The 17,303-nt window shown below is 36.3% G+C and overlaps 1 protein-coding gene and 1 long non-coding RNA gene across 6 annotated transcripts; one reads left to right on the top strand and one right to left on the bottom strand.

Annotated features, from left to right (window-relative positions):
- Positions 1–10,241: 10,241 nt before the first annotated feature.
- LOC147843881 (uncharacterized) lies at positions 10,242–16,584 on the bottom strand. Of its 5 annotated transcripts, none has more exons than XR_015491005.1 (4): positions 16,081–16,536; positions 15,665–15,839; positions 14,744–15,595; positions 10,242–11,177 (listed from the first exon to the last, which is right to left on the bottom strand). It is a non-coding gene; the product is annotated as an uncharacterized LOC147843881 (long non-coding RNA). The 5 variants fall into 5 exon arrangements; XR_015491008.1 differs by having other exon boundaries at positions 14,744–15,307; XR_015491006.1 differs by having other exon boundaries at positions 16,358–16,536.
- On the top strand, positions 11,047–15,385 carry LOC147843882 (uncharacterized). The gene is made up of 3 exons (XM_087253297.1): positions 11,047–12,844; positions 14,600–14,689; positions 14,801–15,385. The coding sequence occupies exons 1-3, from the start codon at positions 12,739–12,741 to the stop codon at positions 15,061–15,063; spliced, it is 459 nt and encodes a 152-aa protein (XP_087109423.1). The 5' UTR covers positions 11,047–12,738; the 3' UTR covers positions 15,064–15,385.
- Positions 16,585–17,303: the final 719 nt, after the last annotated feature.

Raw genomic sequence — 17,303 nt, 5'->3', positions numbered from 1 at the left:
TTTTCCCCAATTACATTTAAATGACACTTTTTGAATCAATGATTGGGTTTTTCTACAATGTACATAATTTTTTTTTTTTTACCAATTATACTTTATATTTTTTAATTCTACTCAATTTATTTATTTATTTACCAATTTATTACTAATTTACTTATTTTGCTTATAATTATTTTATTACTTATAGATTATAATTGATTTATTTACACATTTATATCATAAAAATGTGGTCATGCTTTATGTTGATGGTCTGTTTGTTGAATTTAAGTTACATTGCATCTGCATGCCAACTAATTCTCATTGTTAGGTTGGGGTTAGGGTCAGTTAAGTTGACATGTAGTTGCAAAGTTAATTATAGTCAGTTAAATGTCTGTTGAAGAAGCAGCATCAACAGATATTAAGCAGACAGTCTACTAATACTCAAATGGACCATCTAAATAAAGTGCTAACAAAACTATTTATTCTAACCAACTTTTACAGTTTACTTAAATATTTTTGTATTTAAACTCACTTATTTATTAATACTAACGTTTACTCTTTAAAAAGTATATTTTATTAAAGCCTTTTTATGTATTGTCATTTTAATTATTATTATTAAAATGTCATTTAAACAACAAGCCTACAATAAGGTCGCTGGTTTGAGTCAGTTGGTGTTTCTGTGTGGAGTTTACATGTTCTCCCAGTGTTCATGTGGGTTTCCTCCAGGTGCTCCGGTTTCCCCCACAGTCCAAAGACAGGTGAATTAAATAAGCTAAATTTTCTGTAGTGTGTGTGTGTGTGTGTGTGTGAATGCAAGTGTGTATAGGCGTTTCCCAGTGTTGGGTTGCGGCTGGAATGGCATCTGCTGTGTAAAACATATGTTGGATATGTTGGCAGTTCATTCTGCTGTGGTGAGTCCTGATTAATAATAGGGACTAAGCCTAAAAATGAATGAATGAATGGGTACTTCTGTTAAGCTGCTTTGACACAATCTACATTGTAAAAGCACTATAGAAGTAAAGATGAATTGAATTGAAATATAGCTTCATTTGGCAAAAAAAAATCGTTATTCACTGATAATCGTCTTCAATCAAATCAGTGAGTACTTTAAAGTAATTGACAGAAAGCTAAAAGTAGTAAATAAAAATAGGGCAGCACATGGCTTAGTGCTTAGCACTTTCTCCTCACAGCAAGAAGGTTGCTGGTTCAAGTCCTGGCTGGACCAGTGGGCGTTTCTGTATGTAGTTTACACGTTTTCCCCATGTTGGCGTGGGTACTGCGCTTTCCCTCGCAGTCCAAACACATGTGGTATAGGTGAATTGTCTTTACAATAAAGGCCTTTTCTGAACACGATGTGTTGACAACACAAACCAACTAAAATGTTCGAGGGTCAAAGAAGACCACTGGCTTCACTGGAGTATGACAAATTGTTTATTCTGTTAAAACTGATTCTGATATACTTCAGTCGTTCAATCTACATATTCAAAATTAATCATTCGCATCAGAGTCTTGTTAATCTTCTCTGTCTGCTGTTGTGGTTCCCTTTATGAAAAACACTTGAGGCTTTATCTGCCATATTATTAAAAGCAAAACTGAAAAGATATTAGAAAATGATGCACTGTAAAAACATTAACATAAAATCGTAAGGCAACTTGCTGTAAAGCTTTTTTTTTGTTGAGTTGAGTTTGCCAAACTCAACTTGGGTATCATTATTTTCCTTCAGCTTAGTCCCTTTATTCATCAGGGGTCGCCAGAGAGGATTGAATTGCTAACTTATCCAGCATATGTTTTACACAGCGGCTGCTCTTCCAGCTGCAACCCAGAACTGGGAAACACCCATACACTTACATTCACACTCCTACGCTACAGACAAGTTAGTTTATTCAATCCACCTATGGCAAATGTGTTTGGACTGTGGGGGAAACCGGAGCACCCACGCCAACATGGGTAGAACATGCAAACTCCACATAAAAATGCCAACTGGCCCAGCCAGGATGCAAACCAGCAACCTTCTTGCTGTAAGGCGACAGTGCTAACCACTGAGCCACCATGCCGCCTCAACTTGTGTATCATAAAACTGTAAAAAAAAAGAAAAATCTGTTTAGTTTACAGTAAAACTCCTAAAGCTGTAAATGTAAAAACTTTATCATGAAAAAAATGCTAGTAACAATTGAAAAAAGTGTTTTTATTTTTAATTTCTTTGAGTGTCTACTAGTTGATCATTTGGAAAAGTGGCAGAAGGTGGATTTTACTGATGATTCATCTGTTGAACTGCATCCCAATCAGCACAAATACTGCAGAAGACCAACTGGAACTCACATGGACCCAAGAATTTACACAGAAATCAGTCAAGTTTGGTAAAGGAAATTCATGGTTTGGGGTTACATTCAGTATGGGGATGTGGGAGGGATCTGCAGTGTGTGGCAACATCAACAGCCTATTGAAAACCACAGCAGAGGGGAAATTCTTCAGCAGGATAGCACTCCTTTTCATACTTCAGCCCACATCAAAGATCCTGAAAGCAAAGAATGTCAAGGTGCTCCAGGATTGGCCAGTCTAATCACCAGAATTGAACATTATTGAGCATGTCTGGGGTAAGATGAAGGAGGAGGCATTGAAGATGAATCCAAAGAATCTTGATGAACTCTGGGGGTCCTGCAAGAATGGTTTCTTTGCCATTCCAAAGGACTTTATTAATGAGTTATTTGAGACTTGCAGAGATGTATGGATGCAGTCCTCCAAGTTAATGGGAGTCATACACAATATTTATTCTTTTTCCACTGCAGCATGACTTTATATTCTATACTGGACATTATTTCTGTTGAGTGACAAGACTTTTGTCTAAGTCACTCTTTACTGTGTCTAAGTCTAAGTTAGCCTTTACTGTCCTAATTAAAAAATTAAAAATCAAGGCATGATCATATTTTATTTTGGTAAAATACACGTAATCTAGAGATTTTGAATTTCATATAAGACACTTTTGATACCAAATGATCAACTAAAAGCTATTATTTGTTATTCCTTAAACTTGAATAGGTGACAATACTTTTGTCAGGTACAGTACAAAATAAAACTAAAAACATTTATATTAAATTATTTACAATTAAGTGGCTTTCAAGCCATGATGTGATTATATATGAATAAAAAAATACTTATGAATGGTAGGTTTTTAAATATCCGAGTTGTACAATGTGATATCATCACTGTACCATGTGTACTTTGTTTTTTTTATGCCATGTTCTCTTATCACCCCCTCAGATTGAGAAAGAAAACACTCTCCACCCCCGTCTGCTTCAGGACAGAGGCCCACCATCCAGTCAAGCAGAGCCACTGGCGTCATTCCAGACCCACAACACACACACACACACACACACACACACACACACACACACACACACAAACACACACACACTCAACCTTCACTGCATTAGCTGAAAGAGCAGGAGAGAGAGAGAGAGAGAGAGAGAGAGAGAGAGAGAGAGAGAGAGAGAGAGAGAGAGAGAGAGAGAGAGAGAGAGAGAGAGAGAGAGAGAGAGAGAGAGAGAGAGAGAGAGAGAGAGAAATGAAAGGGAGGCATAAAAACAGAGCAGCTAAACCTCCAGCAACTCCCTCTGCAGACCCGCATCATGAAGTCAGACTGGTGTCTCAATGCTGCATTAGTGATCCATTAGAAGTCACTGCCTCTGGGGTCAGCGCTAATGCTAAATTTAGCCTGAGTGTTTATTTCAGGAGCAGCATGTGGTCTGAGCACACACACACATTCACACTCTACCATAGAGATCTTACTGTTGGAGACTGGTCTCTGCTGTAGCAGTAAAGAAAATATACAGTCGGGCTGTTCAATGGAGAGGTTGTTCAGAGTCTCCGTCTTGATAGTGGAGATAAACTGTAAAGTAGAGAAAACAGAACAGACCCAAAGGAGAAACAGCACATATTCAGCCACAGGTCTGAGAGCCTCACAGGTTTCAATTACAGCTGAAGACTAAATGACTAGCTCTGCTGTGAAGTTTTAATTCTGTTTAAAATATTTCCCAAGAGGGGTTTAACAGAGTAAGGTCGTTTTTCAGAGTATTTCCTATTATATTTTGCTAATGGAGAAAGTCTTATTTCTTTTATATATGTTATACTCACCGGCCACTTTATTAGGTACACCTTACTAGTACCGGGTCGAACCCCCTTTTGCCTTCAGAACTGCCTTAATCCCTTGTAGCATAAATTTAACAAGGTACTGGAAATATTCCTCAGAGGTTTTTGGTCCATATTGACATAATAGCATCACACAGTTGCTGCAGATTTGTTGGCTGCACATCCATGATGCGAATCTCCCGTTCCACCACATCCCAAAGGTGCTCTATTGGATTGAGAACTGGTGACTGTGGAGGCCATTTAAGTACAGTGAACTCATTGTCATGTTAAATTAACCAGTCTAAGGTGATTCGCACTTTATGACACTGTGCGTTATCCTGCTGGAAGTAGCCATAAGATGAGTACACTGTGGTCATAAAGAGATGGACATGGTCAGCAACAATACTCAGGTAGGCTGTGGCGTTGACATGATGCTCAATTGGAACTAATGTACCCAAAGTGTGCCAAGAAAATATTCCCCAAACCATTACACCACCACCAGCAGCCTGAACCGTTGATACAAGGCAGGATGGATCCATGCTTTCATGTTGTTGAGGCCAAATTCTGACTCTACCATCCAAATGTTGCAGCAGAAATCGAGACTCATCAGAGCAGGCAATGCTTTTCCGATCTTCTATTGCCCAAATTTGGTGAGCCTGTGCGAAATGTAGCCTCAGTTTCCTGTTCTCAACTGACAGGAGTGGCACCCAGTGTGGTCTTCTGCTGCTGTAGCCATCCGCCTCAAGGTTGGATGTGTTGTGCATTCAGAGATGCTCTTCTGCATACCTCAGTTGTAACAAGTGGTTATTTGAGTTGCTGTTGCCTTTCTATTAGCTCGAACCAGTCTGGCCATTCTCCTCTGACCTCTGGCATCAACAGGGCATTTGCACCCACAGAACTGCCGCTCACTGGATATTTTCTGTTTATCAGACCATTCTCTGTAAACCCTAGAGATGGTTGTAGGTGACAATCCCAGTAGATCAGCAGTTTCTGAAATACTCAGACCAGCCTATCTGGCACTATCAACCATGCCACGTTCAAAGTCACTTAAATCACCTTTCTTCTATATTCTGATGCTCGGTTTGAACTGCAGAAGATCGTCTTGACCATGTCTATATGGGCTAAATGCATTGAGTCGCTGTCTCGTGATTGGCTTATTAGAAATTTGTGTTAATGAGCAGGTGGATAGGTGTACCTAATAAAGTGACCGGTGAATGTAGATAACCCTACTTAACCTGGTTAAGCTATTAAAGTGCACTTTAAGCTAAAGTTAGGCTAAATTCTCGCATGCATTTAATTTAAATAGCCATTTTAGTAAGTTTTATCTATTCAAAATGTTGCAAATCAAGTTAAACTTAAGGCTTGAAAGAAAAGCTCTGACGTTTTTAGTTGCCTTGGTAGGGGAGAGCGGGGACTAATGTACTATTTTTCATAAAAACCTCCTTTTAAAAGAATGTTTTTAGCAAAAAAGAGACTTTAAGCTGAATATTGGTATCTTAAAAATATCTAGTAAAATATTATTTACTGTCATCATGGCAAAGATATAAATCTAAATAATAAATATAAATAAATCAGTTATTAGAAATGAGTTATTAAAACTATTATGTTTAAAAATGTGTTGAGAAAATCTTCTCTCTGTTAAACAGAAATTGGGTACAAAAATATACAGAGGGCAATAATTCAGGAGGGCTAATAATTCTGACTTCAACTGTATCTCTCTTTGATAAATGAATGAGTTAAGACTGTTACCAAACAGTTCATACGAGACCATTTCACTTCTGTCTATTTTGCTTTCTGCTCAGACGTTTATCGGAGCCTGAAAGCAGAGCCGTGACGCAGGACAAAACCCGCCTCGGCTGTTAATACACAAAACTCAAGTGTGTTGAATGCATTGACCTCAGATTCTCTCCTGGGTCTGCGTACAAAGAGAAAGCAGTACACTGGCAGAGAGAGAGAAAGAGAGACACGCAAACAGGCGGACAGAGAGTGACAGCAGCAGGGTGAATCATCCCTTCAGAAGCAGAAGAACAGCTGAAGACACGTAAACATGGCCAGTGCTCTTCACACCAGGGTGTTCAATGGCTTTCTCTTATCCTAATGTCCTCATTTAAGCTCATTTATCCTTTTTACAACATCATACACTATTGTTAGAGAATAGTGTCGTGTTACAGGTCTAAACACACTGACTCTAAATACATGGACTTTGACAGTCTCGGAAACAAAGTTAAATCTAAGAAATTTTTAAGACTATTATGAATTAAATTTTAGACTTATACAGGGTTAAACACAAGGGAATATTCCAGTTAGAAAAGATCATCACTTCAATTATAATATAATATAATATAATATAATATAATATAATATAATATAATATAATATAATATAATATAATATAATATAATATAATATAATATAATATAATATAATATAATATAAGGCAGGTCAGATTGTTGGTGATTGTATGGGTTTTGGCCAGATTGGGTAGCTATACAATAACAAAGGAAAATTAAGACCTATTAAAAAAGATTTAAGACCTACAACACAATATTTCAGGGAATTTAAGACTTTCTAAGGCCTAAAATGTTGTTTTTGAGATTTAAGACTTTTTAAGACCCTGTGGACACCCTGAATAAATGTAGAAAAGCTGTCAACGTGATGATACCCTAATCAAAAGATACACTTTTGTACTTAAAGGACCCATATTGGTAGCTTAAAAACATTTTTAAAACATTTCAATTATTTAAAGGCATCTTAAAAGTGCATTTAATAATAATTGCTTACTTTTATATTGCCTTTTTTTGGAGTAAATAAAAAAAGAGAGATTTATGGCGGTTATACAATATGGCAGTGGATAAATAATTCCTTGCATTTTCTGGACACTTAAAGCACTTTAATTGCATTCATATTGTGCCAGACCACACACCAGCTGATTGGTGGAGAGGAGACAGAGTGATGAAGCCAATTATGATATAGGGATGGTTGGGAGGCCATGGACAGAGGCCAGTGGGCAAATTTGGCCAGGTTTGCTGGGGTTAAACCCCCACTCTTTTATATTAGTACCTAAGTGAAAAGGTATCTCAGCTTTTTCAGCTTTATTTAAGAGAGTGACAGTCTAGAATGGAAAGTTCAATGAAAATGTAAATTTCATTAGCAATTACTCACATTTAAGTGGTTGTGGGAATTATGAATTTATGTTAAACACAAAAGATAATCTGAAGAATGTTGGAAAAAACGGCAATTGACATTCATAGTATGCTGTAAAAAAATCAGCAAAGTAGCAGTTTTCTGTATTTTGTGATTCATGTTTATAAAATGTTTCCCCTGTTTATTTATGTTTTTGAGTTGCGTTATTGGACCTTGATCTTCCTTCCAACTTTTAACTTTAAAACTGACGTTTATGAACATTTTTAGTAGTTTAAAGTGATTGTCTGGGCTGGTGTTTTATATTAATGTACAAAAACCTTGTACTAAACTGCCAGTATGTTTTCTGTTATTTTACATACTTATTTCTCTCTCTATATTTTTTCTTTTACATTATAATATCATATCAAACTATTAAAATGTCAATAAATGTCACTTTGTTAAACTGTAGAGTTGAATTTTAAACATCAAAAGTCGACAGAACAGAGCTCAAGCTCAATACACAACCCTAAATAAACTGAAAAAACTTGAGATTCACCAAATACAGGAACTGTTAATTAACAGATTTTTTTTACAGTGTATGAAAAGCAACTACTCTAGAAATCAATAGCTGTATTTTATTACCAACATATTGCAAAATATTTACATTTGCATTCAAAAAAATAAAAAAACTCAAAGAAATAAACGATGAGTAAATGACGAGAGAATTTTCATTTTTAGGGTGTCTTGACGATCACCAGATCTTATCCAGTCTGTCTGTCTGTCTATCTATCTATCTATCTATCTATCTATCTATCTATCTATCTATCTATCTATCTATCTATCTATCTATCTATCTATCTATCTATCTATCTATCTATCTATCTATCTATCTATCTATCTATCTATCTATCTATCTATCTATCTATCTATCTATCTATCTATCTATCTATCTATCTATCTATCTATCTATCTATCTATCTATCTATCTATCTATCTATCTATCTATCTATCTATCTGTCTGTCTGTCTGTCTGTCTATCTATCTATCTATCTATCTATCTATCTATCTGTCTGTCTATCTATCTATCTATCTGTCTGTCTATCCGTCCGTCCGTCCGTCCGTCCGTCCGTCCGTCCGTCCATCCATCTATCTATATATATATATCATTTCATGCATATCTTTTATTTACAATGTAATTGCACTTTACAATGATATTTTATTCCATTTTCTTGTTTCGTTTTTATTTGCCATTATCGATTGGGATTAAATGGGATTTATTGCAAGATTATTTTTAAGAGTACAATCATCAGATGTTATCCTATCCTAAACAAGCAGTCGATTTATCATCAGACCATACAAAATGTAGATGATCCCTATAATGAAATGTATTATATCATTCTTTTTAATCTGTGACTCAGTTTTCACAGGTCTTAAAGCAATAATTTACTCATCCTCCACTAGTTCCAAACCTGTTTTGAGTTTCTTTCTTCTGTCGAACACAAAGAAAGACGTACTGAAAAACATAGAAAAAAACGTCCATTGTCTTTTTTTGTTCCTATTACAGATGCCAGTGGCTGCTTTTCCCCAAGATTCTTTTGTTTTTTGTTCAACAAATGAAAGAAATTTCACTAAAGTTTATTTTATTTTAAGTTTATTTACATTTTGGAGTAACCTATCCCTTTAAAAAGTTTGCAAAAGTAGGTGTGGTTAACGTGCTTCATGGAGGGAAGTGTAAAAGAGAGACAGTCAAAAGGGAGAAAAAAAAAGTAGACGCAACAGTGTATATAATCTATATGCTGGCAGCACGGTGGCTCAGTGGTTAGCACAGTCACCTCAGAACAAGAAGGTCGCTGGTTCGAGTTTTAATGTTCTCACCGTGTTTACGTGGGTTTCCTCCGGGTGCTCCGGTTTCCCCACAGTCCAAAGACATGTGCCATAGGTGAATTAAATAAGCTAAATTGACCACAGTGTATGTGTGAATGGTATATGGGTGTTTCCTGATACTGGGTTGCAGTTGGAAGTGCATCCACTGCATAAAACAAATGCTGAAATAGTTGGCGATTCATTCCACTGTGGTGACCCCTGATAAATGAGGGACTAGGATGAAGGAAAATGAGTGAATCTATATGCTGCATCTTTAATAACATTTACGAATATTTTATGGTGCTGATTCAGAATATAATCTGTAAAGATGTGAAGAAATTGCTTTTGTAATGGAAAACTCAGGATAAATTATGGACGATAATATCTGCCACACGGAAACTCATGCAAAGTAAAAACAAACTCACATTTGATCGACAGAGCTGTCCATCACTTACTGATTTCATCAGTGGAAGTTTCATTAGAAATCCTGCATGCTGTCATGCATAATTAAGAGAAGCATCTTCTTACTGGAAAAAGAAAGACATGCAGCTGTGAATATAAGTACCAACATGTTCCTCAGATGTTGGTAACAACCAAAGAAATCCATAAATACGAAGAAAAGAAATCGAATTAGTTTACAAATGAAGTTATGAATAATAAAATGAAATGACACAGGGAAAAGTATTGAACACATAAAAAAATAAAAGTGTAGAAAGGCAGTGAAAGCCCAGTCAGCAGCTGAAATCTCTCAGTAGTTAGAAACCAAGCCTCTGCCCTTCCTCATTGTAAATGAATTTTAGCTACTTCATTTCAACATCTACATTAGCAGGATGATGAAGATGAAACCAGAGTGGACTTTTCAGCAAGACAATAATCCAAAACAGCTAAGGAAACTCTCAAATGCTTTCAGAGAAAGAAAATCAAGAATGAAGAATGGCCCAGCCAATCACCTGACTTGAATCCAATAGAAAATACGTCATTGACTCTCATTGACTGTCATTACTGTAGGTTTTTACCAAGTCAAAACAGTGACGTTGACAGGATGTTGATCTCTAACCTGGAAAACAACAACAGCACATGACATCATTAATATTATCAAATGCTATAAGTGTTATAATCTTGTAAGTCGCTTTTGAATGAAAGAGTCTGCTAAATGACTAAATGTATAGTTTTATTGACAGTTTTTACTCAGAAATAAAAATGAGTTTTTCCAAACACTCCATCCATCAACCATCATGTCAGCTGAAACTCAAATCTTTCAGCAACTCCGAGTCTGGATTTCTCACTGTCAAGTCAGACTAGTATTTCATGCAGAAAGAAAATGCTTACAACATTTACTGTACAGGAGAAAACATAATAAGATGCAGTTTGTTTTTATATTCTTCTGAATTACTAAGATATGCAGGTTTTCTGAGAAGTGTTAGATTGCTCCGATTGTTAAAATGACTGAGACTCTGATCACTGTGACACACACACACAATGCATACACACTTTTTGTGCCGCTGGCGTTTTTTTACAGCTGACACCAAAAATGCCAGCTGAGGTTCAACAAACCAATTCTCTCTCTCCGTCCATCCATCTGTCAGTCCAACACACACACACAAGCTCATATCACATGCACAAAAGCTTCTGAAACAAAACAAAACAAATCATGTGTATAAACATGTCAATGCTGATGTTATCCGGAATGTCTCTTGGGGAATAGGAGAAATTTACTATAGTATTCCAGCTCCGGGATCACTGAGCTGGGCTTCAGAGGAGTCCACAGACATCCCAGCATGCATCTGTGTCTCTGCTGAGCCCACGCCCCATCATACAAACCTTCAAACGGGAAGGTAATGGGGGTGGTGTTTGTGTTTGGCAGGACAGCGGTGTGATAAGTGTGTGATTTGTGTGTGTTGACAGTGAATGTTGGGCTCTCTCAGGTGGTCCTCTCGCTGCAGCTCTTCTCTGGGCTGCACATGAACAGTTTCTCTCTGATGGCGTTGGCTTGTGTACTGAAGAACTGGATGGCTTGATGAGTGTGTTAGACGTCAGTGGAGAAGCGAAGCATATGGGTGGATGCTGCGGTAATACAGCAATACCTGAACCTGTGGAGACAGACAGAGAGAGAGAGATCTAAGCCCCTGACTATCACTGAATAACCTATTTACCTTAACTGTTATGTAGGAGTAGTGCAGCCGCAGCTATGTTTCCATTTAAAGATTGAAATGAGTGTGTATGTAAGTGTACATGTAAGTTTTAGCTCAAAATACACCACAAATAATGATATTGGTGACTGTCGCTTTAAATTCAAATGAGATTGTGTGTTTTTTTTAAAAGACGGCGGGGATAAAATGCCTATGGCTGTTGGCTATGGCTAATACTCCTTTACTGTGTCACAAAATAAAGTTTTAAGAGTTTTTCTGGCGAGGTTGTAGTTGTTTTGAACTCGAATCAGCAGTTTATTCACAAAGGTAGTGCATCTTTGACGATGTGCCTAAGTTTATGTGGAGTCTCTGACCCCCAGCTTGTCAGTGGCAGTTCTGTCATCACCTCCCCCAACGAGAGCAGATTTCATCGGTTAGTCCATCTCGGATTTGTCTTTGTTTACCAAATTATTTAATGTTATCTTAGCTAAGCAGGGACGTGCCCAGTCAGTACCTGCATGGAAGACCACATGGGAAAGATTCCCCCAATGTGTGTAAAGCGCTTTGAGTGTCTAGAAAACCCATTGTAACTTGGAACTGTTATGGCGACATAATTTTTATAATTATGCAAAATGTACTCTTAAAAAAATAATAATAAACTAATTCTCTTTTTTCAATACACCTTTATATAAAAAATCAGCTTTTCTGTATCTAGAAAAATTACATCCAGTAAAATAAATCTGCTCTTCCAGACTCCACAATGTGGAGATGTGTCATCTAAATTCCACACAGGCTATAATTGTAGATTTTATAGGCTTAATGAAGCACCAAAAATGTCATATTGTAATAAGTACCAGGATAATTTGAAAACAGCCATGCTAAAATAGTGTGACACTGTAAAAAGTTATTAGTGGACTTTAAAAAAAAAGTAAGTAAAATTTGCATAATTATAAAAATTAAGTTTCAAATTATAATGGATTTACTTACATTATCTTTGTGAAGTCAAATTGTTGCTTTTAAGGCAATTATTTTACTCGCTTTAAGTAACTAATCACTTTTTACAGGGTTTGTTATGCTGGTTGGATCGTATCAAAGCAGAATACTTCAGATTAATCTCTAATAAATGATTTTTAATAAATGATATACATCAATACATCAAATACATCAATTTTAAATGAATAATCAATTTAAAACAGCGTTTATCCTGGCTGTATGATTAATCTAAGAGACAAAAGCTGTTTTAAATGGATCATTCATGTGAATTGTATTTGTTTTTAGGCCATTTGCATTCATCCTCATGCATCTATTTAAAACAAAACATGCTGTGTCATGAGCTATGATGCGTAGAATGTGTTCTAATCGTAGTTCCAAACGGAACATTAAGCCTTGCAAAACTGAGAAGTTCTTTGTTGGTTTGTTGTAGTGGTGTAGTAGTGACTTGTATTATTCTCTCCAGTGATTTCTAATTCGACTATTTTCAATACCGTTGATCAAATACCCTGTAATTACATCTCAGTGGCTTATGGCTGAACATCCAATTATAATGGTTGACCAATACCATCCAGGTCTGAAACCTAAAAAACCAGGCATTCACAGGGCAAGAGTGAAGACTTTGTGTGACACAAATGGTAAGTTGTTGTGATATGAATGAATGTTCAGACATTTTCACAATTAGAGATGAATTAAGCCACCTTTCCATCAAGTTTTTCAAGGCTGAACACTGTAAATAATCTTTTAATTTACTGTTCTCGTTAATTTACAGTTGATTTTAGCTCTGGCCACTTTTGATGTTGAAAATTCAACTCTGCAGTTTAACAAAGTGATTTTTCTTATTCCATACTACACAGTTAAGGACTAGCAGAAACAGTGCTGATATTGTGAATTCTAGTCTCTTTAAGAACTGTAAATGAATGTTGTATCCCATTTACAGCTTTTCTGATACAGTTTTAGTCTCAAATCCCTCACTACAATAAAGAATTCACTTGTGTAACTTATAAAAGGGCTCTGAACATGTTTTTGTTGCCATTCGTGCACCATGAAAATGATATTAAAATCTATTATTATAATCAATTCTAATAACCCTTTAACTGCCCCACAAAGAACATTCTTTTTTGGATCGCATTTTGCGTTTGTAAAAGAAATACCTATCATGGTACAGAAAAACTCCATATTAATACCTCAAGGGTACATATAAGTACCTTAAAAGTACAATTGTTTTCCTCCTAAAATTTGTGGGTACGAATATATACTTTTTAGGTATCAATATGAACCTTTTAAGCACAAACGTGTACCTTTTTAAAGGTACTACTCCAGTGACAGCATACCTTTATTTCTGAGAGTGTAAAACAAAACTAAAGGTATTGTAAACTAAACATTTAAGACATTTCTAATAAACTTTTTTTTCTATTTTCATTATTGATATATGTACGCGAGCTAGCAAAAGTCCTGCATATGCAAAGTGTTCATGCAGAAAATAAACTATTGCAAAGCTAATCAAACATTGTGCATATCTCATTACAATACTTTTGCATAATTCTATTTGTATTCTAAAATTAAGTCAATTAAATGAACTTTTAAGTGATTACAAAGGTATTGTGTGAAAACTGGAGAAAAAAGTTTTATATTGTACATGGGAGAATGCGTTTCTGTAACTTTTTTTGAAAAGTGTTGTTAAATGTTTAGCAAAAAATAGATCTTTTGATTGATGTTAGTGTTTTTCTTCCTTATTGTAAATGGAAAAGGTGCATTTAAACAAACAGAAACTTTTAAAAAAACATTGTTTAAAATGCATTTAATATTTACTGAAAATATATTTACGCATTTTGTATATGGAAAATGCCCTTAAATAGTTCTTAAAGAAACACATTTGACACTGTTAAGGTACAAAGTGTCTTGTCACTGTAGTGGCACCTTCGTGGATCAGATTTGTACCTTTGATGAATTACAATATTGTATCTGCAGGTTTTAAAAACCAAAGGTACATTTTGGTTGTCCATGATACAAATCATGTCCTTAAAGGTACAAACTGCAATGTTACAAATGTGTTTCTTTGTCCTAAGTTACAATTCTGTTCCATAAAAATATACTGCCCCAGTGACAAGTGTTTGTACCTTCTTTGGTACAATTTTGTACCATTATTTCTGAGAGTGTAGTGTGAACCATAATAATGGTATAACTTTAACAGTCATGATTAACACAATCAAAACATGGTCAATCATTTGATAGAGCAGGCAGTTAAAGCGATAAATAATAATAAAACACAATGCAAAATCACATGGTTAAAGTAGCTTAGCATTGCAAAATGGTGGGTTTTCATGAAGGATAAATAACAAATACATATTTTTCATTTCTTCTCAAATAACTGCAATCATTTCTTTTACCAGATGAGGTGAACATAAAGGACAAAAAGAAGAACAGACTGGCACGTTTTTTACGATCAATGTGCCAGATGTGCTGTTTAAGATCCTCTAAAGGTGAACGATTGTTATTGCATAAATCTATTATAATGAAACTTCAGCTTCACTCACCCTTAGCTGGAGCTTAAGGTCCCCTTGTGTAAACGGCAATCGCTTCTCCTTTAACAGATGATGAGATTCCGATTACTTTGGAGGAAATCAGAAAGAGGAGGAGGAGGATGAAGAAGGAGGTGGAGGAAGAGGTGATGATGATGAAGGAAATCATGAAGAAAAGGGAAGAGGAGATGGCAGTGGAGGAGGAGATGGAGGTGGCGGAGGGAGGAGACACAAAGGTGAAGGAGGAGAAGATGGAGGTGGAGGAGGGAGAAGAGATGGAGGTGGAGAAGATGGAGGAGGATGAGAGGATGGTGGTGGAGGAGTATGAGAAGTAGAAGGTGGAGGTGAATCAGAAGTGGAGGGTGGAGGAGAAAGAGAACATGAAGCGGGCAGAGGAGGAAAAGAAAAGGGACACTGAGGTGATAAAGGAGACTGAGAAGGAGGAAATGAAGAAGTGGAGGAGAAAAAGGAACAGTGAGACAAAAGAGGACGAGATAAAGGAGGAGGTGGAAGCCAGCATGAAGAAGAGGAGGAGGAGATAAAGTATGAAGAAAAGTGTCCACAGCAGAGGAACCTTTGCTAAAAGGAAAAAGGATCCTTTTTTTATCATGTACATATTTGAAATGCAGAATAAAAGAATTCAATTGTATAAAAAAACTGCTTTTGTATGCTTGTTGCGTTTATCTGCTCAATTGTCTGTTTTCAAAGTGTTGAATTTTGTGTCTGGAGTCATGTTGGTGATGATTCTTGTCACGGTCACCAGCGGTCCAGCCTTTGCAGAATCACTGATGAACTACAAAGGCCATCATGCACTTCACTCACACACCTGGTCCATATCCCCCATGATTTAAATGGCTCATTTAGTACCTGATACAAACAAATCACTAAGTATACAGTCTGGGAGGTCTGATTCATTTGAAATGTCCTAAAACTTACAGATACAGTCCTCAAGGGTGCTTGATTCTTGGCTGACACAGCTGATCTAAAGGATCCATGTTGTGGCTGAGTCTTGTCATGTGAAGAAGACGCTGGACAAGATCCAAATGCAGGATTCACAGCTTCAGCAATCATGGGGGATCTGGACCAGGTGTGTCTAAAAAGGTATAAAATTCTAAAAGGTATAATAAATAATCTGATGAGTGTTTTGAGCTGAAACTTTACAGACACATAATCTGGAGACACAAAAGACTTACATTAAATCTTAAAAAGGGGTAAAATAGGTGCCCTTTAAAGATTAAAGAACCCCTGTTTTGCATTAAAATTATCATATTTTGGCTTTAGGGGTCTCCAGCAAAATGCTGATATGTGTGCAAGGTCAAAAAACATTTTATTTTCATAGCATTTATCTTTACCTAATTATCCCAGCGACTTCTTTATGGACCGTTCAGCGATTCATTTGTTCCCAAAGGTCCAATGACCCAGCTTAACATAGAAGATTATAGTAAACTGAAAATGTCAGTCCAGTTTTTAAGAGTTGAAGTTCAGTTCAGTGTGGTTTAATTTTTACTGCTAAAAGTCCAAACACTGAGGAGCAAATCCATCGATGTACAGCTATACAAGTCCCAGACCAAGCCAGCCAGTGGTGAGGAACAAACTTCACCAATTGATGAAAGTGAAGGAAATAAAAACCTTGAGAGAAATCAGGTTCAGTTGGGCACAACTATTTCTCCTCTGGCCAAACTTCTTGTGCGGAACTGCAGTCTAGTCGCTGGAGGCTGGAGAACACTGGACGTCCATCGTGGAGAACTGCAGGTGTGGGTAGGTTACCAGCAGGTTATCAGGTTGGCCCATAGGATCAATGCGAAGACCTAATAAAGCAAAAACATCCAGTGTTCAAGGCACTTTTTTTTTATTTCCTAAAAACAGAGAAAAAAGGTCACATCAACATTTACCCTTGTTAATGCAGTATACTCAATACCTTTCCAACAGAAATAAAATACACCAGTTTTTCATTTCCTTTCAATCTTATATTAAAATATCAAATAGTTTGCAATCTAACAGTGCTTATGAAGTACATATCACTGGCTTTATAGCAGAAACCTTTTGTTTTTCCTCTGCTCTGCCAGCGCTCTTCAGCAGTGGAGTAAATAAGTAATAATAACAAAACAATTAAATGAAGTCAAAATACAAAGAAGAAAATAAACCGTTGAGTAATCATGTCTGTTTTTCCTCTGAAAAACTGAGCATGCAGAAATAAGGCCATAACAACTCTTCCTACAGAACACACTGAAGTATCACCAGACACTTCAGGAGACGATTTCCCCCAAAGAATCAAGACATTAATTGTAGCATTTTTTCCCCAAGTACAATCGCACTATTTTGCATACCGTGACTCATCCCAAACAGCTGGCTGATTTAGATGAACAATCCACTTATTTTTTTTTTTTAAATAAGAACATTTTACAACTCTCTTAAAGTGAAACAGTTTAGTTTTACCATGTTTTAATCCATTCAGCCGATCTCTGGGACTGGCGAGAGAACTTTTAGCTTAGCATAGATCGATTAGACCATTAGCTTCTCGCTCAAATATTTAAATTTTTTATTTTTTTTTTCCTATTTAAAGCTTAACTCTTCT

The sequence above is a fragment of the Danio rerio genome, chromosome 5, assembly GCF_052040795.2.
Source record: "Danio rerio strain M-AB ecotype USA chromosome 5, GRCz13ab, whole genome shotgun sequence".
NCBI classification, from domain to species: domain Eukaryota; kingdom Metazoa; phylum Chordata; class Actinopteri; order Cypriniformes; family Danionidae; genus Danio; species Danio rerio.
This window is presented reverse-complemented; position numbering and strand designations above follow the sequence as displayed.

Coding starts and splice junctions, on each gene's coding strand:
- LOC147843882 (XM_087253297.1), top strand. CDS start 12,739: ATGGCTGAACATCCAATTATAATGGTTGACCAATACCATCCAGGTCTG. Junction 12,845..14,599: donor GACTTTGTGTGACACAAATG/GTAAGTTGTTGT, acceptor TTCTTTTACCAG/ATGAGGTGAACATAAAGGAC. Junction 14,690..14,800: donor CTGTTTAAGATCCTCTAAAG/GTGAACGATTGT, acceptor CTCCTTTAACAG/ATGATGAGATTCCGATTACT.